This window comes from Trichosurus vulpecula, chromosome 1, assembly GCF_011100635.1.
Source record: "Trichosurus vulpecula isolate mTriVul1 chromosome 1, mTriVul1.pri, whole genome shotgun sequence".
Lineage (NCBI taxonomy): Eukaryota > Metazoa > Chordata > Mammalia > Diprotodontia > Phalangeridae > Trichosurus > Trichosurus vulpecula.
Genome location: NC_050573.1, coordinates 150,614,838 through 150,637,771, shown reverse-complemented (window position 1 = coordinate 150,637,771; position 22,934 = coordinate 150,614,838). Strand labels below are relative to the sequence as shown.

Here is a 22,934-nt window from a genome sequence, read left to right as displayed (position 1 = left end):
TTCTTTGCTGAGAGGTGGGAGCCTATTTCATCATCAGTCTTCTCAGTGAAACAGCAGAGAATAAGTGGAAAGATTGCATGGATGGTGTTCTGCAACTTGGCTTAGATGGTCTTCTGGGGGGCACTAGGAAATTAAGTGATTTATCCGGAGTCATAAAACCAGTATGTGTCAGAGGCAAGACATGAATCCAGGTCATCCTGACTCTGAGACTGGCCCCCTATCCATTATGCCATATTGCCTCTCATTCCATATGATAATGATTGGAAGTGGATCCAGGGATCTGAGAGCCACCCCAAGCTGGGGTAGGACCATACCTCTGGCTTGGATGGTACTTTTGAAGCTATCTCACCTTCTCATGTGACGGAGAAGAATAGGAAAGCCTGGGGAAGTTAAGCAATTTGCCTGAGGTTGCTTAAGTAGGAAAACACATCTGCTGACTCCAAAATTATGAGAAAAGATAAAGTTTTTCCTAGGAGATTGCAATCTGGTTTTTAGTAATTACTTAATTGATGGACAATGAAATAGAAATAATTACACAGTCCTCGTTTGTGGCTACCAAAACTCTTTTCTCTTCTGTCTTGATCAAGGATCTATCCTGAATTAACATGTCAGACTTGGTCTTTGGGATTCTATATAGAGTCCTAGACTTAGAGCTGGAAGGGAACTCACAGACCATCTAGTCCAATCCCCTCATTTTATTTCTTAAGAAAAAATTCTGAATTTTTTTCTCAACCTCCAAAATATCATATTCATTTATGGTATGGATTCTCTATGGAACCATTAATTTCCATTTCATGCCACTTGCTTTTAAAATATATATGTATAAAATTATATAACAGAAATACTTCTTGTTACTTTTAAAACTCCTAGTTTTTTCTTTTTAAAAATTTATTTTATTCTGAACTTAAGAAACAAAACAAGCATTTTTGTAACATAGTAGCATTGCAAAAAAGATGATTGCACATGAAACTCCAAATAGATTATGTACAACTTTCTATTCCTTTTAAATATTCATTAAATTTATCATATAACTTTCTTTCCCCTCCTTTTTCTTCTCTCCCCCTGGCCTAGAGATGAGGACTATTAGACCTAAAGATGTATATATGTAAAATCATTCTATACATATTTCTATTTACCAGTTCTTTCTCTGGATGCAGATAGCATCTTCCTCCATAGGTTCTTTGTAGTTAATTTGAGTATTTATTATAGTCAAAATGACTTAATTACACATAGTTCTTAAAACAATATTGCTGTTACTGTATACAGTGTTTACCTGGTTCTGCTCATTTATCTCTTCATTATTTTGTGCATGTCCATCCATGTTTTTCTAAGATAATCAAGCTCATCATTTCTTAGAGCATAGTAGTATTCCATAACGATCATGTACCACAACTTGTTCAGCCATTCGCCAATTGATGGGCATCCCCCCAATTGACAATTCTTTGCTACCACAGCTGCTGTAAATATTTTAGCACATATAAGGTTCTTTTCCTTTTCCCTAATCGTCTTTGGAAACAGACCTATAATCTACAGTTCCTTCTGACACTTCTGTTCTCCTCTATGCATTTAAAAAAAAAAAGTTTCAATGATCCTCCTTTTTAAAAATCAACATTACTGACCTTCCTTCTTCTCTGATACCCCCCTTCCAATCAACAGGTAAAGAAGGAAAAAGAAAACCTTGCAACAAATAAGCATCATCAAGGAAAACAAATCTACTATGGTGGCCAAGTCCAGTATGTCTCTTTCTGTACTTTGGGTCCATCATCTGTCTGTATCAGAAAGTGGGTAACGTGCTTGCTTCATCATGGATCCTATTATGGCATGGTTGGACACTGGATTCACCAGAATTTTTAAATCTTTCAAAGGTGTTCTTCTTTAAAATGTCAATCCATGTATAAGTTATTGTCCTAATTCTTCTGATCTTTTCACTCTGCATCAGTTCATGCTAACCATGATTCTCTGAAACTGACTCATAATTTCTTTTGAGATGATACTATTCTATTTTATTCTTGTACCGAAATTTGTTCAGCCATTCCCCAGTTGCCTAGGGGTAAATTTGATTCTAGTTCTTGTCTTTTCTTTTATCCCCCTTTTCCACCTCCTTTCAGATCAAGAAGTTTTTTTTTTTTTTCCTTACGGCTATTCCTTCCATTATGTTCTCCTCCTCAACTTCAGGATTTTGCTGGATTAAGTGTGTGAAAGATCCCATTCAAGCATCCATCTTGGCAAGAAGTGCCCTATTCCCCCATTTTATAGACAAGAAACTGTGACCTAGAGGAGCAAAATGACTTGCCCAAAGCCCATTTTCTCTTGCCAGCTAGAGATGGATGGTCACCAGTATTAACCTGGTGATGGGAAAAATTCAAACTCCAATAAATAATCAGTGGATTAAATCCCATGTTTTGGAGCCACTTTGAATTAAATAAAAATCGAAGACAGGGTCTACATGAAGGGTTTTCTTATTAGCAGAACTGAAACTTTATAATAGGTTAGGGTAGAAAAACTTATCAACTATTGAGGCCTTTTAGGATTTATAATAGTTTCACAAGGCAACCTATAAAAGCGTGATCACATTTATTGCTATTGGACTATGTGGGAAGGGAACAGTTTGGTGGGTGAATTGACTAAGTGATGTAATGATTTTTTATTATCCTGTAAAAGGCAGGAGTATTAATCTCTCACAGAAATGAAATTTCAATGGAAAATTTGGAAATGATGGTCCCCACTTGATTTCTGGGCTTATAGTTCATGTTACTCTATATTCAGATTTGTGTGTGTGTGTGTGTGTGTGTTTTTTCAGGGAAAGGAGGGGTATGTTTTAGCTTTCTTGCTTTCTTCCAACTGAAGTTAGACAAAATTTAACTATATCTACACATAAGTTTATAAAATTTATTAAAGTTTCCACAATGAACTGCTGTAACCCAAAACCACTGCATCTACCAGACAGCTTAGTGTTTGAAAAAGTGTTTTAACCCGTGATAAATTTGGAATTCTTTCCAGTGATTTCTGGATATCAAGTCCCAGTCCTTAGAAACATATTACCCAGATGTTTATAATGTACCTTTTTGCTAATGTCCTGTTTACACTTTAAATTTGGGGCAAGAAGCATTTGCCTACTTCAAAGGACCAGATGAAAGTCTTTTGCCTCATCTAAATATTACGCCTACCTCTTCTATGCCTTAAACAGACTAATTTCCTATCATGAGTTATTTTCTCTATGGCACACATTTTGTTTGTTGTAGTTTTCCTTGTGAATAAATACTTAGCTCTTGGCAGGGGCTCTTGCACCTCTGGCCTGGTCTTGTCTCAATTCCTCAAAATATATTCTCTCTTTGAGGGAGAAATTTAATTTTCTACTTCTTAAGCCAGATGGTTAAATGAAATAGTACAAGATGGGTGGGAGACTACCTGGGTAGTGACCTTCAAGTGAACACCCACTAATTCTTCCCTTTCTCCTGTTAGGACTACAACAAGAGCCATAGTCCACTGAAGCTCTGTCTGCTTAGCCCATCACTGCTCATCTGTTTCAAAGAACCTCCAGAGGGGCAATGGGAGAAGGGAAGAGCAGAGGAAGAAGAAAAGACTTTCATTTAAAAAAAAACGAACAGAACTTTTAGGGTTTTAAAAATTAAGCACCACATGAGAAAACATTAGTGTGAAATTTATAGTAATATTTCAATGAGTATTTTTGTAGCTCTCTAGTCAGTACTTATAACAAACCTGGGGAATGGAATGGTTTTCTTTGGATTATAAACATATTATTGGAGTGTTCAAAGGTTCCATGCTGCTTTTTTCTTTTGCCTTCTAATAAGCCATTTCACAGGCAATAATGTACCCTAGGATCTGTGTTCAGCAGCCAACGTACACATACTTTGGGTATTTTAAGTGATTTGGCTGTGCTTCCTGCCTCGGCACACATGGAGGGTGTGTGTGGTGGGGAGAGGAGTGAAGACTTACAGTTGTGATTACTTTTGAGTGTTGTTGCTTTCTTGTTCCTTGATAAACATTAAAATTGCTTGCAGACTAGAATATGGGAATTCAGAGGTGATAAGGTATTTACACAAAGTGCTACAGTGGAAAAAGCATGGCTCTGAAGTCAGGGGACCTGAGTTCAAATCCCAATTTCTAATGCTTACTATTGGGCAAGTCAATCAAACTCCATCAGTTTCCTCATTTGTAAAATAAGGGAATTGACTTTGAGATCCTGTCCAATTTGAGCTATAACTGCCATTTTGTGCAAAGTGCTGTTCTTCATAGCCTGGGGAACATACAGATGAATTAGATTTCGTTTCTGCCTTCAAGGTTATGGCCTAAGGGGAAGAAATGCATAAAAGTCACATATGATATACGTCTCTTAACCTTTATTCACTAATAATAAGAACATTAATTCAATATTTGAGACTGGTTCTAAAGCTAATTCTGTAGAATTGGAATACAGTAAGTGAAAGTTAGGAGGAAAAGCAAATCCTATCTGATCAAGGGAATATGGAAGACTTCCTGAAGGAGGTAGTAGTTGGAATGGTCTTTGAAGGATGAGTAATATTTCAGCAGGTTGTTGTATGATCTTTAAATCCCCTTCTGGCTTTGACATTCTATAATTCTTTGTAATCTTCGCAACTATGACCTCTGTACTTTGGGCATAATTGATAGTGAATGAATTTTTATTGGCTGCTACAGTGTCTTGAAGGATGTGGACTACGTAATGGTACCTCTCCTCCCTGGCCCCCTTCCCCTAATTTTATCAACAGTGAATAACTCTCTTAATATGGCACCTTTTCTGAGAGGCAGAATTATTATAGTAGAAAGAATTCTGGACCTGGAGTCAGGACGACTTGAACTCAAATCCTGCCTCTGACATTTACTAGGCTTTGTGACTTTGGGCAAGTCACTTAACTTCTCGTTTGTGAAGTGGGACAGAGGTAGCACTGATCTGACAGGATTGTCATGAGGATCAAATGAGGTAATCTGTAAAAAGCATTTTGCAAACTTTAATGCATTGTATAAATGCTAGTTATCATTATAACCACCATCACTACCATGATCATTTCCTGATTAAAGGATTGAATTTTTCTATATAGTGAAGAACATTTCAAGGATGTGAGTTTCTGCAGAGTCGAAATGTAGCACGAGCTAAAAATTGTGAATAGAAATCCAAAAGGTGGAGTAGTGAAGGGAAGATGCTGAAAGGGGAGAGCTGCACAAAACATTTCATATGTAAACTGACTAGTAGCTGTGTTGGCACATTCTTGGGGCATTTCCAGCCTATACACTCAGAGCTGTTACTGAATTATCCACAGAGTGGGCTGCCCATGATGGAAAATAGGATAGAACTTAGTGTCTTATACAGCTGGGGTTAACAAGAGTCTAGAATAGAATCAGGCTAATTCCTTTCCAGAGAAGTCAGCCTACCTAGCTGTCCTCAGATGTAGACGTTTATGATTGGTATAGCTTTAAAGGTCATCCCAAAATAGCTTGGATTCCTGGACTATAGGCTAGAGAAGCCAACAGGCAATGATATACACATCTAGGACCTGGCTTTGCCTCTTCCTGGGGTTGGATAGAATGAAGTATGATTGATTTTCCCCTAAGTGTCACTTGTTCTTAGATGATGAGATCTCAACTGTAACTAGGACAGGACAACCAGACCTTTGCCTCAGGGCCCTGAAAGCACACATAGTTCTTTAGTTTCAGTAGTGTAATGGTAACAGGCTTAGCCTCAGGTTAATAAGAATAATTAGTTTCAATAAGGAAGCTACTAGATGATGCTGTGGGGATTAACTCTGCTGTTCCCTATCCTGTTGCTCCCTTGGCCCTATCAGGGTAACTTCCCCATCAGTAGTCTTAAGTGACCTGGGCTCTCTGCCTTCCTACCACAAGGTGTTGTTCTAGTATCTTACTCTTCCTCACAAATCTGGGGGCACATTTTGTGCTGCTTGTCATGCTGTTGGTTTGGGGTAGTTGCCCTGAACACAGTTCTTGGTTGCTGCCCCGTTTGACTACAGGCCTTTCCTTGCATTAGAGAGGGTTTCTTCATGATTCCAAAATGAAAGGCCCAAACAAAAGGCAGAGGGAAGGTAGAACTTAAATCAAGGGATATACATTTTTTTAAATTTCATGGAAATTTATGATTGAGACCAATATGCTAATGATGCTGCACAGATGGTGTTTGTATATGTTATTCTCCTCTTTTGAAGCAGTTAAGTGCCTATTCCTTATGTATAGGAATGCTAACAAAAAGAGTCTTTTCAGAATTAATGGTAAAGACATCCACATGGTTATACAGAATAGAGATGCCCTATACAAATTATCCAAAAAATTAACGCACATTATACATGTACCTTTGGCCACTGACCCCAAGTTTATGCACAAGATTGACTCCCTAGCAGATGTATAGAAAGAGTCTTTGACTATGAAAATGACTGACATTAAGAAAATGCTAGCTTTGTCACTGGGTAGAGATAGATAGACCAGTCCTACTCAAAGGATCCAGCTGCGAGTATTTCATAAATTAGGTGGTGGAAGCAAAGAATAATTTACATAAATTTTTTTCCTATTAATTTATCACAGGTGTTCAATCCCTAGGACCTAAAAGCCAGAGATTGAATGAGACGTGGATTTTTAGATACGGACACAAAATTTTATTTGTTTAGCTTTACTATAATGATGATGATGATGATGATAAAATAATAACAATGGCAATAGCTAGCATTATATAACACTTTGGGGTTTTCAGAGTGCTTTCTATATGTAATCTTATTTGAGCCTCACAACAACCCTAGGAGGTAGGTGCTATTATCATCTCCATTTTACAGAGGAGGAAGTTGAGGCTGAAAGTGGTTAAATGACTAGTTTAGGGTCATACAGCTAGCAAACATCTGAGGCAGAATTTGAACTCAGGTCTATTATATATACACATATGTATATGTGCATATGTGCACATATAGCACATGTGTTCATGTATACACATTACATGTATGTATATATCTATAGCATGCATATGTATATGTGTGTATAATACACACATATACATATACATACACACATATATGTATATATACACACACACACATATATATGTATATGTGATATACACGCTATACACACATAGTCAAGTATTGAGATTGCTTCTGGCCGCAGACTTTCATTCTAGGTTTCAAAGAATGAAGGCTTAGACTCTTGAAGGAATTAGTTCCCTTAATTGTATGCATGTATATGTATATGTATATGTATGTGTATGTGCACATGCATCTGTATCCGTATGTGTATGTATACATGTATATGCATATGCATGTATGTATATATACATACACATGTATATGCATATACATACATATACCCATACGTACACATACCTAAGTCTGTCTCTCTCCCTCTCTCTCTCTCTCTCTCTCTCTCTCTCTCAATCTCTCTCTCTCTCTCTCTCTCTCCCTCGTCAAGTATTGAGATTACTTTTGGCCCCACGCTTCCATTCTAGGTTTCAAAGAACGAAGGCTTAGACTCTTGAAGCAATTAATTCCCTTAATTATATGTATATGTATACGTGTACGTGTATGTGTATGTACATATATGTACATGCATATACACATACGTAAATCTGTCTATCTAGTCAAGTATTGAGATTACTTCTGGCCCCAGATTTCTATTCTAGGTTTCAAAGAATGGAGGCTTAGACTCTTGAAGGAATTAATTCCCTTAATTATATATGTGTGTATATATATAGATGCAAATATCTGTACATACACACATGTAGATGCATATGCATACATATACATACACACATGTGTGTGTGCACATACACACATCTAAGTATATATCAACATCTATCTATCTAGTCAAGTATTGAGATTTCTTCTGGCCCCAGACTTCCATTCTAGGTTTCAGAGAATGAAGGCTTAGACTCTTTAAGGAAGTAATTTCCTTAACAGATAAGACTGTGATACATATTAACATACCTAATGGGATGGATCCAGTAACACCCTCATTATAGACATGCTAGTCTCAGGCTTTCTTCTGTCTTTTTCTTAGTACCATATGCTATAATTTATATGCTGAAGTTACTTAAACAGGAGAATTTTGGGAATGCCAGGATGGGGAGGTGGAGACGTGGGTTACCACAGTTGAGTACCCAATCTTAGGAGGGTTGTAAATTAGATGTGAGAGCAATGGACTGGATAATCTTCAGGTTGCCTCCCAGGCCTATGATTCTATGTTAGGAGTCTTTTTTTCCTCTAAAGCTGCACTTGGAAGTAGTAATCAGAGTTCTTCTGCGGGTTATTCTGCAGTCAGTCTGACACTGTGACTTCATTCTGTTGAAAGAAAAGGCAGGCCACATGACACTTCTGCCTCCTCTAGAAATGTAGATTGTCAGAGCTTGAAGGGACCTGAGAGACCATCTAGTGAAGTCTGACCCTCTCATTTTACAAATGAGGAAATTGGGACCCAGAATGGCTGGAAGATTTAGGATCCTAGAATATTACTGCCAGAAGAAACCATAGAGCAGTTTCCCCACCCTTGCCATAGAGGCTCTGGAGTTCAATCCTTTCGATTTATAGGTTGAGAAACTGGAGTCCAGATAAAGTAAGGGCTCACATGGAGTAAGTGGAAGAGTGGTGATACAAATCCTTGCCCTTGGATTACAGATCCAGTGATCTTTCCCCTCTGTCAGTGGTCAGTAGCAGAAGTCAGGATTTGAACCTGGGCCTCCTGACTCATTATAGTATTCTTTCCACTGCTTTATTCTGCCTCTTCTCAATGTGTTCCCCATATCCTTATCAAAAATCATTCATCAGTAACATTTTTTGGCAAATGGAAGTGATGTTACTTTGTTTTTTACACTAAAAATGATTTTGTCCTCATGTTAGAGATAAAAGGAAAAAGCAAGAAAAAAGGGGAGTATGCCTTAATAAGGTTGGCATAAAAGGAATTTGAAATTAGTAAAAGATATGAATGGTAAAAAAAAAAGTAGCTCATTAAAGATGCTGACATGATTTTTGATGTTGGCTTTTTTGTTTTAGTAATTATAAAATGAAGGCTGTGATAGGTTGTCTTTTTTATGTGCCTCAGATTTTTTAATGCATATTCTAAAGGAGTTATACTATATGATGGAGGAGTATGGAGTAGCAGAATGAGGAAAGGACCTGAAGGTAGATCACCAGGATTCCAGTCTCAGCTGGGACATTTACTAGCTGTGTGACTCTTGACAAGCTACTTGACATCACATTCTCTGACTTTTACCATGTGAAATGAGGATAATAATGCTTGTGTTGCATTTTTAAAAAGCATGTAATAATTCATGGATGCATGGATCGTTGCTATGATACAGTAAGATTAACATATGTGTGTAGAATGTAATTTGTAAAGCTGACAAAATTGTTATATAAATATAAGTTGTTAGTGTTATCCCAATAATGTCCAAGGCAGCTAGGTGGTACAGTGGATAGAGTGCCAGGCCTGGGGTCAGGAAGGACTGAGTTCAAAAGTGGCCTCAGACATTAGCTGTGTGACCCTGGGCAAGTCACTTAATTGTTTGCCTCAGTTTCCTCATCTGTCGCATGAGCTGGAGAAGGAAATGGCAAACCGCTGCAGTATCTTCGCCAAGAAAACCCCAGATGGAGCCATGGAGAGTCAGATACTCTGAAGTGACCCATCATCATCATCATCATCATCATCACCATCATCATCAAACATCCCAAAGAGTTCTTGAAACCCAGCTCTTTCTGTCTTTTATCACATGAACTAAGATTTCTTACTTTTTCATATATGTTTCTTTGTACAGGAAACCAAAGTGTTCTATTTAGAAAGTAATATGTATACCTCATGGGTTTGGTTCTAAGCATTTTGGGAATGTTGATTTTTATTTTTATTTGTTATAGATCCTCGTGAGAACTAATTCATAGATAATGCAGAGATATGCTCCTACCAGCTACTGACAGCTGATTGTTAAATTTCATTGTGAGCATTTGCCCCTTAGAAAAGAGCAAACCCTACAAATTGGGGTTTGATTTATTATTTTGTTGATTGCCTAGCCTCCAAAAAGCAGAGGAGAAAATGTTAATGATGTAGTTTAATGTAAAACTGTGTCATACATACACTTTTTTTTTCCAGTGATTCAGTAGTCAAACATTTTCCAGCATATTCCTGGATCATGGCTTCAGATGTGGAAGGGACCTTAGGGCCCATCTAGGCCAGTTCTGCATCTTACAGATAGAGAATTGAGTCCTAGAGAGATGATGTGATTTCCCTAAGGTTTCATAGGAAGAAAATGACTGAGTTAAGATTTGAACCCATGTTATCTGAATTCAAATTCAATAGGTCTTGTTGGCTTCCTTCTTTTCTCTGTTATAATTCACTCCATTTCTATGGCAGCTGTAAAGGCCGCCACATTTAACAGTCTCTTCAATGAGTGCTGCTCAGTAACTATAAGATATCATGCTAGATGTGACTTGCATTTTGTCTGTAGAAAATATGCTATCAATATGGAATAAATTCTAGAAATAGATTTTTTTCCCACCCATCTTCTGTCATCCAAGCAGAATTGCAGAAATCAGATATGAAAAGAGCTTGTTGGATCCTCCAATGGCCTCATCTCCTTCTGAAGAATTGTCGTCTGTGTTTTAGCACGGACCTTCATTCTAACATTTGGTATGAATATGAGCTCCTTGCTTTTGTGTTGTGAATGATTATGTGAATATGTGAGCTGAATTTTGTGTGGCAGTTACTAGACATTTAGAACTGTGGGGTAGAGTCAGTACTGATCTTTCTAAAGGAAGGTTTTTTGTTTTAAATCACAGATCACTACCAAGATTCTGGAAATGACATACAACATAAATGTCTGCCCTTGTAACCTCACTAGAGAAGAAGTTTCTAAGAAAAAGAATGTGGAAACAAAAGGCCCCAGCTTCAAAGGCCTTAGCCTTCTGCAACCTCTCCCCCACCCTTCCCGCCTCCAGACCCTAGACATTCTAAGACTTCATTGTGATGTTAATATTTTTTCATTTTGGTCAAAGTGTTATATGACTCTGAGGGAAAAAAAAAACCCATCAAAAAAAACCCCAGAAAGACCTGTATCTCTCTCAGTAGGGGTGCATAATTGCCCTCTTGGTGGATACATCATGTATATTCCAATACCCACTTTCAAGGACTGATGTGAACTTTGCAAATAAAGAAACAGCTCTGCAATAGTTTTTACAAAGGACTAGTCCTAAGAGGCTGCTCTTGGAATAACTCATGAGGGGCATTAGGTGATTGATGTATAATATGGGGGGGACTAGTCAACTTGTTTATTCAAACAGGGCATTTGTCTTATTCAGAGCTGACGATCACTCAAAAAGAAAAATTCAGCTGTCGCCCCAATGTGTCTTTTAGTGTAGGAGATATTTGCAGTGTTATAAACTTTAAAAAGAGATCCAAGGAATCCATTTTCAGCTGACGTACGGGGGTTTTATTATAGACTCACCAGTGCAGTAATTGGAAAGATCTACATTTTTATATTTATTGAGGGTAATAATATATATTAGTAATACCATATCTCACTTATTACAATTATATGAGTTCTGTGCTACAGATATTGTTATTCCCACATGCAATCAACAAGTCAACTAGCATTTATTAAGTACCTACTATGTGCTTGGCACACTGTGCTAGGTGCTGAAAATACAGTGACTAAAGTGAAACAGACCCTGCCCTCAAAGAGCTTAATATTCCATCAGATTAGATAATATATGCATATGTAGATATTTAAAACAGATAAAACGGATCTGGGATTTAGGACAGCAACAGATGGGGGAGGGAATCAGGAAAAGTTTCATATAGAAGAGGTACTCTTAACCTAGTTTGTGTTGAGGACTGCTTTGGCATTTTGGCACCCACTTCTGTGGATTCCTTCTCAGAATCAGTTTTTAAGGCATGAATACGTAGGATTTTTATGCATAAATACATAAAATTTTTATGCACAAATACATAGGATTACAAAGGAAATCAATAATATCTATATATATATGTGTATATATATTATATATCAAAAGTTTTTCAAGTTCATGGTGCTCATGTTAAGAACCACTGATATAGAAGAGGGCCCTTGGGTCAAATCTTAAAGGAAAATATGCACTCTAAGAGGCTAAGGTGAAGGAAGAAGGTTGATAGGTTAAGTGATTTGCTCATGTTTACAAAGCTATTACATGTGGGTGGTGGAATTCAAATCTATTTCTTTCTGTACTCCAAAACACTTTTCTTCTATAGAACATTGCTTACCCCCAAATCAAGGGTAATTGACTTAGCGTGTGGCAAGGTTTTTGTCTTAATTTTGAAAGCGTGATTGTTAAGTAAAAATTGCTAGGAGCCTGTTGGACCCAACCTTGGCAACTTTGTGATCGTTGATCAATTATCAATTGATATCTCATTAGTATCTAGCTGTTTGAAATGAGGGCCATTCCAACAGTTCCTTCCAGAATAATAGCTCTTACAAAAGGGAAAAACAATACATCAAATAATTGGACTGAGGAGGCAGATTTCTGTTGTTAACAGGGTTGGGCCTATATCATTTAAGTCCAGATATAGCCAGCCTTTTTAAAAAGGGAGCACAACCCATTACCTTAGGTGGGACTTTGAATAGCACCTCATAGAAATTTGCCTCTGTAAAACTGAGGAACCAAATGATATAGCTCATCCTTGATTCCCTGGGCAGCTAGTGCCTTCCTTCCCCCCTTCCCTGTCATATTACCTTGCACTGACATTGTATATAATGTGTATATGCTTATATATGTATATATTTTCCCTCCATATAGAATGAAAACTACCTTAGAGCCAAGAAAGTTCCATTTTCATCTTTGTAGTCTCAGCACCAAGGACAAGGTCTAAAAGCAATTAAATCTTCATAAATTATCTGTGATCATTGGATTACCAAGAGGAAACTAGACTGGAAATAGTCCAAAGAATGTAGGAAACATTTACTAATATCTGCTCTGGAAGCTGCATTAGAAGATCTAGCTCCTCAGTCTTTCCTCTGGTAGACAGAACTGCACAGTGCTATTGTCTTCTGCTTTTGGGGGGTCCCAAAAGATAAGCAATCTTGTTTCAAGGTATGTCCAGCTGGAACTAGAGAGGTGATTGATTCATAATCTACTTTCTTTTGGAGTGGAAAAGTTCTATTGTGGTCATATTTTAGGATTCATTGTTTAAAATTATAGCCTTCATTTATTTTTTATGTATTTGCATGTTTGCCCTAAGTTAGAGGTTTCTTCCTAAGTCCTCATTAAATATGTCTGTCTTTTGATCCAAGTTACCTCCAATAATTGAGGGGTATTCGCTATAATAGACCCTAAGAAATGGTGTGTGTGTGTGTGTGTGTAATAGTAATAATAATTAATAATAATAGCACTTATGTGGAGCTTTAAGGTTTGCACGTGCTTTTTACATGTGTTCTCTCATTTTAATGTTGCAACAACTCTAAGAGGTAGATGCTGTTATTATTGCCAATTTATAGATGAGAAAACTGAGGCTGAGTGGTTCAAGTGATCATGCAGCTAGTAAATACATAAGGTCTTTTTTGAATCCAGGTCTGTCTGACTCCAAGTCCAGGGCTCTAGCCGCTGTGTCTTCTAGAGTAGTCCTAGATCAGAGATTTAGAGCTTATAGGCCCTTTAGTTATCTTCTTCCTCTTCCTCTCCATTTTACAGATGAAAAACAGAGGTCCAAAGAGGTCAAGTGACTGACCCAAGGTCATACAGGTAAGAAGAGACAAAGGCATTATTTGAACCTAAGTCCTTAACTTCAAAGCCACTTCAATCAGTTGCCATCTTTCTCTTCCCAGAGTAATGTTGATAACAGAATATATGGGTATTTTCCCCAAGAAATTGAAACCATTATTGCCACTGGCATCCAGAGATTCTTTTGTGACTTATGACGGCATCCATAGAAGTCCACGCTAAACTGCTAATGGACAAGTGAGGCTAACTAAAAGAATGAAAAGGTTGCTTTTGTGCTGAGCTCTGACTTTAGGTCACATCCCACACTACCATTAAAGTGCTGGACTCGGTATGCTACTAATTACTAAAATTTACCGTGTAATTCCACATCCAGAAAGAAATTGCTGGTGCCTGGATTTGTTTCTTGAATCTGGGACCCCAGCTAGAAAACCTGTCTCAGTTTATGAGAACTTGTATCTGCAGTTTATTTGAGCAAATTAATTTGAAGACACATTGTGTTGAAAACATCCCTGTCAAGAAGTGTTAGACTGATCTTCTGTTAAGAAAGACAGCTTGAGAACAAACAGATTGTTGTTAACTAAATACTAGACATCTCATATGAATGATAAATATTAATGTAGCCCTCTTTTTTCTGGATACTTTCTTGTGGTTCATCATTGAATTAGCTCCATCGATAATGAACCATTGTATAACAATATCTGAAGAAATGGAGAGACAGTGTAGGGAGTATGTGACTGACCAAGGCTATGGTATTCTAGAATAAATATACCTGTTAGTGGGGTGGTGAAGTGGCTAGTGCCGGGCCTGTAGTCAAGAAGACTCCTCTTGCCGAGTTCAAATCCAGCCTCAGACATTTCCAAGTCACCTGTTTGCCTCAGCTTCCTCATCTGTAAAATGAGATAGAGAAGGAAATGGCAAACCAGATCAGTATCTTTGCCAAGAAAAACCTAAATAGGGTCAGGAAGAGTTGGGCATGACTGAAAAATGACTGAACAATAACAATGATAAAACACGTGTTATTAAGCATAGCATCCCAGAATTGTGGAAGCTCAGAGTTGGGGAAGCCTTTAGAGACTGTCTAGGCCAACCCCAAGTGACTCACAAAACCCCATCTGCAGTATCCCTAGGGACTTCTCTAGCCTCCTCTTGAATATCCACTGTAACAAGGAACTCCCTACACCTTAAAGTAGCACCTTCTACTTTTGGATAGTTTTAAATATTAGGAGATATTTTTTCTAATTTTTTCCCTTCTTCCATATGTCTAGATGAAATCTGATTTTCTGTAGCTTCTGCCCATTGAAGTTCTCCCTCTCTGGAGCCAAGCAGAACAAATCTAATACTTTTTCCACATGACAACTCTTCAATTATTTGAAAGCTATGATGCTTCTCTCTCAGTCTTCTCCAATCTAAGTAATCCCCAGTTCCTTCAACTTATCCTGGAATGGCATGGTTTCAATTACCCTCACAAAAGATGTTCAGCATCTTTTAGGAGTGGCCTAGCTTATCCCTGGCCCATCTAAATTATGGTACCCATCTGCCTTACCTCCAATTTTGCCACGTCTGTGTATATATATATGTATGTTTGTGTGTATATAATATATATATGCATATACACATGCACACATATACATATACACACCTATACGTATATACACATATACAAATAATCTTGGATATACTGAGGGCAGTTAGGTGGCACAATGTCTAGAGTGCTGGGCCTGAAGTCAGGAAGATTCATCTTCCTGAGTTCAAATCCAGGCTCATACACTTATTAGCTGTGTGACCCTGGGCAAATCACTTAACTCTGTTTGCCTCAGTTTCTTCATCTGTAAAATGAGCAGGAGAAAGAAATGGCAAACCACTCCATAACCTTTGCCAGGAAGGCCTCAAATGGGATCATGGAGAGTTGGACATGACTGAAATGACTGAACAACAACAACTTGTACAAACAACTTGTTTGAACCATTATAATGCAAGTTTTTTGCCACATAAATTTAGGATGGAGCTCAGGTGAGTGGCATTTAGGGACACTAGGATGGGTTAGAATGGTTTATTGATACAGTGCAGCATAGGAGTATATAAACAGATGCAGTCAGGTATGGAAGCACTTGTGGCATCCCTTTCCCCCTCCATCCCCTGGGGCAGTGTGCTGGGTGGTAGCCCAGATGAGTAGTGGGATATGCTCTTGGGTTGAAGGCCTGGAATCACTGGGGCCCTGAAAATATGTATATGCCATGAGAATTGTCACATCATCAGGTGGGGTGATGGGATCAAGAAGCATTGACCAGTAGCAAAAGACTAGATTTTTCAAAATTAACCAAAAAAGCCTACTCTAGATGAGGAAGGTAGATTTATGACTGTGCCATGTTGGCAAGCTTTCTAAAGAGTTTAAGCAGCTAGTTCCATCTAGGATAAGGTGCACTTTAAAAGTTAAATGTACCAAGAGACAGTCTTAGGAGAGGAGGACCACGGACTCTCCTGGCTATTCACTCCTAGAGGGCAGGGACATTTTTTGCCTTTTTCGGTATTCTTAATGCTTACTTAGCACAGTATCTCATACATAGTAAACTCTTAATGAATGTTGGCTGACTGACTGATTGAACTGGAAACAATCGTTCTTATGTGATATAACCAGAAAAAAAAGTATGATATAATTAATTACTCTGGTTAGGTGACATTTGAACTATTGTATTCATTCCTGGATGCTACATTTTAGAAGGCTATTAAGTTGAAGAAAACACCCTAGAAGCTAAACGAAATGGTAAAATGCCTTGAAGATTGCTTGTCATGTAAAAGTTGGTTGAAGGAACTGGGAATCTTTATCCTGGAGAAGAAAAGACTCAAGCAAAGATGCAGTATCTGTCTTTGAGAATTTAAAGGGTACTTGGGTTGAAGGGTGCTTAGATAAACAATGTGTTGTTTTGTAGTTTATGGGTGAGGTTGTGGTTTGGAAAGCATGTGGAAAAAGGTTGTCTTATGAACTTGGGGTACTTGAAAAAAAAACTTGGAATAGAAGGGTGAAGTTAGGAGGTAAACTGCAGATATGTTGGAAAATGGGTGAGATTAAGTGATAGAGAGCTTTGAAAGCAATTGTCAGAAATCCTGACTGTTCGATCAAACATCCTGTGACTAGGGTTGCCCGAAAGATGGTGACATGATTGAAGCAGCAGGATTAGAGCAAAGCAATTTAGGGAAACCAGATGCTGAATCACCAATATGTTAATAAAGCCTTTGATTAGAAATCATTCTTTGGGGAGAAAAAAATTCCAGAAGGGAGAAAAAAAGACTAGTACAGAATAATAATGTTTCTTTATATTTGTGTAGATTGGATGTAAGGGAGAAAGGAGAAGGGTACACTTTGACCAGGTGTGTTTCATTGATCCTGACAAAATCTCTGACATTTGTATTTTTCCATACTTAAACATACTTTATTGATATTTTTGTTTTTATATCATGTACATTTCTCAGTGTGCCCCTCCACATTTATCCTTTCAGTGAGCCATCCCTAATGAAAAAGAATATAGAAAAGAGAAAAAAAAAAACAATTCAACAAAAACAAAATATCAAAAACGTCAAACATCTGTTGTGTTGTGTGCAAATAGTACTTACCTCTGTAAAGAAGGCAGGCAGATGCCTCTTCTTTGTGGCTGAACATGATCATTCGATTTTCAAAGCATTCAGTTTCAGCTTTTTTGTTGTTAATTTGATGTCCTTCAATTTACATAATTGTCGTCTATACAAACACACACACACAAACATACATACCTATATATATATATACACAGATATATACATATCTAAATAAATATAGGTATGTATATATATATATATATATATATATATATATATAAAATATATAACTTCTCTGTTTCTGCTTTCCTTTGAATCAGTTCACATAAGTCTTCTTATCTATTTTTTTTACATGTTAATAGTTTGTGACATTCACATACTACAGGTTCTTTAGTCATTCCCTAGTCACTCATTCTTAACTTTCAAGATGAATGGGAAGTAGACTTGAAGCTGTTTGTAATGATTTCTATTCTAACTTCCATTTCTTCAGGACACGTCATTCTTTTTGTTCACTAGAGCTGCCTCTGTCCTTAGGAGCCTTCCTAATTTCCATAGTTATAAAATGATTAGGGCACCCTAGTATCCTTTGTATGGTAAAACATTTTTTATTGCTTAAATACTCCAATGCCTGCTGTTTCACTAATAACACAGAGGAGGCACTGGAGGTTTTGGACTCCAGCCTCTAACAGGTTCACTCTTCATTTGGTCAGACAGGAAAACAGCTTCAGTGGGGTTAATAATAAGCTTTATTCTAGTCTAGTCTTCTCTAACACATTATTGCTGATAATAAGCACAAACTCCTACAGAATTCCCTAATCACTCTGTGGGCAACTACCCTGTATATCTTGACGGGGTCAGTTGAGATAGTCACAGCTTGTGCAACCTTATATCCCCTCAAGCCTCAGTGGGGTCCAGTTGAGGCACACACATATTTCCCGTGCTTTTCCCAACTCACTGACCAATGCCCACCTGTTTTATAGGGCAACAGACTAAGCAGGCATCTTGCCAACATTAGGCTCACAAGTTAACTTTAGCAATACCATCATTCTGCGCAAGTGTAGTAAATATCAATTATGTCACTCCCATGTCTCACGGTGCAGCCTCAGTAGGACCATCTGTCCTATGATTCCAAGAATTACTATGTAGGATCCTTGAGACTGTTCTGGGAGTTATCATCTCACACTTGGATACTAGACATTCCCATGGCTATGGATCCTGAGAAACTATACTCTAAAAGGATAACAAAATCCTCCTTGCTGACACCTGCCCATCTTGTGACTGTTGTCCAGGCTGTCCCATAAGTTTACCATACGGGCCTACCTATTGTTCTGGGAAAGGGAAGGAGGAAGTTAATAAGTATTTATTAAGGGCCCGTTATGTACCAGGCACTGTGCTAAGTACTTTACAAATTTCATTGTTTCTCACAACATCTCTGAGAGATAGGTGCCATTATTATTCCCATTTTACAGTTGGGGAAACTGAGGCATATTAGGTTAAGTGATTTGCTTTGGGTCATACAACTATAAGTGTCTAAGCCTGGAAAGGAGCTGGATTAAAATACAATTGGGAAATGTTTAACAAAATAAATAAAATTACAGTGCAACATAGATAATGTTTATTTGTGGTTTTCTAAGTCATTATCACAGGGATCCATCCGTTTACTTTGACACCACTGGGATGCCTTCTTTTGGCCATGTCAAGATACTATTAAGAGAAATCCTGTTTTCCAGAGCTAAGGCCCAGCAAGCAGGCTGTGCCCTGAGCTTGGCATAACAACAATCCGTTTGCACTCACCTTCTGGATGAGCTCTTCCCCTGGCAACACCACATAATTATTGTATTGCTTTGACCAGCACCAAGTGTTCTCTGAGCTCGGACAAGTACCGACAAGCTCAGACAAGTGAGGACAAATTTGGACAAGTTCTGGTCCTGAAGCCCTGCTATCAATCAAATTTGTCTCTTTGTTGCTGTTACCACTCATGGTCAGGACTACAGCTCACCATGTAGCCATTGGTATAAATATTAAGGTTTAGCCACACTATTGTGGGTCTTAGGGGCAGGGTCCCAGCACATGTGTTTAATCTGCCTCTTGCTTGCAAGCCATTTCCCTCACTTTGAAATTAAATTTCTGTGATTCCTGCCTCTCCTGTCTCTAGTCTGTGTAACAGTAAGGCAATAATAACAATGTAGATGATAATTGTCAAAATGCCCATGTGGTTCTGGATCGCAAAGTATACAAGACTCTCCACATAGAAGGTAGAAGTAAACCATTTATTCAGACACCAGAGAACCATATCCCACAAGCAATTTATCCCATCTATCAGAGCAGGAAAACATTCAATATGCAGTATTACAACATGGAGCCTCACTATCCCAAAACCTCTCCGACCACCTGCTGGGGTCTTCCCCAAAACAAACTCACAGCACAGCTAAGTCTGCCTGTTCAGTTCTAATAATCATGAGGGTGGCCATTAGCAGCTATAATTGCGCTCTCTCTCTCTCTCTCTCTCTCTCTCTCTCTCTCTCTGTCTCTCTCTGTCTCTCTCTCTCTGTCTCTCTGTCTCTGTCTCTGTCTCTCTCTCTCTCTCTCTCTCTCTCTCTCCTTCTCTCTCTCTCTCTCTCTCTCTCTCTCTCTCTCTCTCTCTCTCTCTCTCTCTCTCTCTCTCAGCATTTCCTGTGACATAACTTGCTTTTCCTGTCAGGAAACTCCTCCCACCGCATGTGTCTTAGGCTTCCTGTGATATAAGCAGGTCACATGCCCTATTAATGGGTGGGAAAGATCTTCAAATATAAATTGCTACTACAACCTGCTCTATTCAGCTGTGGCCATCCACAGGTTAGAGGCTGGTCCTGACCTGTTGACATCCTTGTGAAGGTACCAATGGAGTATGTGGATTATCAGTTAAAGAATTATTTAAAATACTAAAATAGACACCCTGAAAACCTACTTAAGAAGCTGTAACATAATATTGTTAATAAAATTAAATTTTAGGTTTTGAAGAAAAAAACACCAGATTTGAAGTCAGAAAATCTGTTTTTTGAGTTGGTTTTTTATCATTTATTAGTTGTGACAACTTAGACAAATTATTTAACCACTTTTGGTGTCAATTAACATGTCTTTAGAATAGAGATAATATTTTCATTATCTGCCCCACAGGGTTGTTGTGAGGTTCAAATGAGATAGAGGAAGGGTTCTTAACCTTGGGCCTGTGAGCTTGTTTTTCAAAAATATTTTAATAACTATTTCAATAGAAATAATTTCCTTTTTAAAGTTATGTATTTTATTTTATGCATTTAAAAACATTATTCTGAGAAAGGGGTCCATAGGATTCACTAGGCTGCCAAAGAGGTAGGAGATATATCACCCCTATTTCAGATCTCAGAACCCCTTGAGAATGAATATGTTCTATGTTTTGTAATTATAAAGTACTATATGAACATGAGTTATTGTTATTATTTACTGGATCTGTGATTTTATTGATTTAGAGAACACCTGATGAAGAAATTCCCTCTGCCAATACAGATCTCTACCTGTTCTGCAATTTATAGTATTAGTTACCTGGGGTATATAGAGGTTAAGTGACTTGCTTGGGGTTATATAGGTAACATGACTAGAGGGGACTGAAATCCTGACTCAGGCTAGTTCTTTATTCTCTGCAGCCTCCTCCTCCTCCTCCTCCTCCTCCTTCTTCTTCTTTCTCTTCCTCTTCCTCTTCTTCTTCTTCTTCTCTTCCTCCTCTCCTCCTCCTCTTCTTCCTCCTTCTCTTCCTCTTTCTCCTCCTTCTTCTCTTCTTCCTCCTCATTCTTCTTCTCCTCCTCTTCCTCCTTGTTCTTCTTGTTCTTGTTCTTCTTCATATTTCTTCATCACTTAACAAGATCTAGGATTTTGTTGACATGTCTTCTCCCTTCACCAGTGCACATTGCAGCTCCTTAATAGCCTTAGGTAGACAGTTTGAGGAGCTCTGGTGGCCTCCAAATTTCAAATCTGGTAGCCAACCTTTTCTTGTGGAGTTTCTCCAAACATTATAGATTGATCCTTTTAGGAAAAGCACAATTTCATATAAATCCATTGCTGGGATTATACGTAAAAGCTTTCTAGCTCAGTAGGACCTGCTAAAGCTTATGTGATAATAGCAGAACCTTCAAGAACTCAAGGTCACTTCCAAAGCCAAGAAGGCAGCATTATAATGGAAGAATTGTAATCATGGCAGTAATAATTCTTTTGTCAAGAAAGCAATAATCCTCTTTTGCCTATTTACATATGGCTGGCATTAGTAAAACAAAACAAAAAAGAGTGAGTCAGATGGGAATATATTGGTGAAATTTTTATAAATGCCTTTCTTTTATCTAATTCAGTCTTTTGGGGTTAATGCAGGCTGTTTTTTTAAGTCCTCACACAGGAATTCAGGCCTACCAGGATGGTGTGCCTCAGATCCCAACAGCCTGCATTACTGTGGAGGATGCAGAGATGATGGCAAGGATGGCTTCTCGGGGGACCAAAATTGTCGTCCAATTAAAGATGGAAGCAAAGAACTACCCAGATACAGGATCGTTCAATACTGTGGCTGAGATCACTGGGAGCAAGTATCCAGAACAGGTAAGTGTCTTGCCACAAAGAATATGTATGCTTCATACCATGCAGAAGTGATGCTTGTAGTCATTGTCACTTTTTAGTGAATTTGGAGGAAAAGGTCAATATAATTCTGCTGACTTTGATATAAGCAATATAAATTTAGCAGAATGCCTTATCTACCTTATCTCATGGGAGCCTCACAACATCCCTGAGAAATAGACACTACAGGCTTCATTGTCCTCTTTTTACCAACAAGGAAACTAAAGCTTACAGAGAAGGCAAGTGACTTGTCCATGGTCCTGAACCTAAGTGAGTATCAGATTTGAACCCAGACTGGCTATCTACTTCCAAAGCCTTGTTTTAGATAGTAGACACAAGTTCCTACCCCTTCAAACCTCTAGGCAGATCTTATAAAAAATGAGCAGAACTTACAAGCTTATTTCATCTCCTTTTATTTTCTTTGGCCCATGAGGGCATTAATGTTAATGGAAATGACCAAGAAGCCAATTGCTTAAGGGGTGAGGCACACAGGACCTGAATATAATCTATAAATCAGAAAATCAACCTAAATAACGAAGAGCTAACTATGTGGATGTATAAGGGCCTTTACTTTGTTTTAAGATGCTGAATTATGTTATTTTTCCAGAGAACCAGAGCATTAATAACTTAAAAGTTAATTATACATGAAGCCCCTTTTGAAAGGTTTTAACAGGCATGTATACTTCATTAGCAGAGATGAAAATTGTTCTTTTGAAAATGATACTCAGAGCAAGACTACCAGACATTTGATAGAAGGTTAGCAAAGGAAGAGGTGACTAGAGATAGAGGACTTCTGTGAAGAACCAGATCTTCTGGGCTCCATTTTGCACTACTGTCAGTGATTCAAAGAGATTTGCTCATGGAATTCATGTTCCCTTTCTCCTTTTTGGAAAGGTTTTCTCTCTGTTGCCAGTTAGGAAAATGGAGAGAATGACATACCTTCACTACTTGCTAGTGACAGACTCAAGATCAAACCCAGGTCCTTTGGCTCCAAATCCAGAGCTATTTTGCAGTTAACTCTTTGAACTCAAACAGAGAACATGACAATTA

The 22,934-nt window shown here is 38.1% G+C and overlaps 1 protein-coding gene across 1 annotated transcript in view; it reads left to right on the top strand.

The window, feature by feature from the left end:
* The window catches only part of CPQ (carboxypeptidase Q), a 642,525-nt gene that overhangs the window by 253,816 nt on the left and 365,775 nt on the right, over window positions 1-22,934 (top strand). The window contains exon 4 of the mRNA XM_036741920.1: window positions 21,662-21,869. Within this exon, the coding sequence (XP_036597815.1) occupies window positions 21,662-21,869 (208 nt within the window). The remainder of the gene's footprint in view (window positions 1-21,661; window positions 21,870-22,934) is intronic.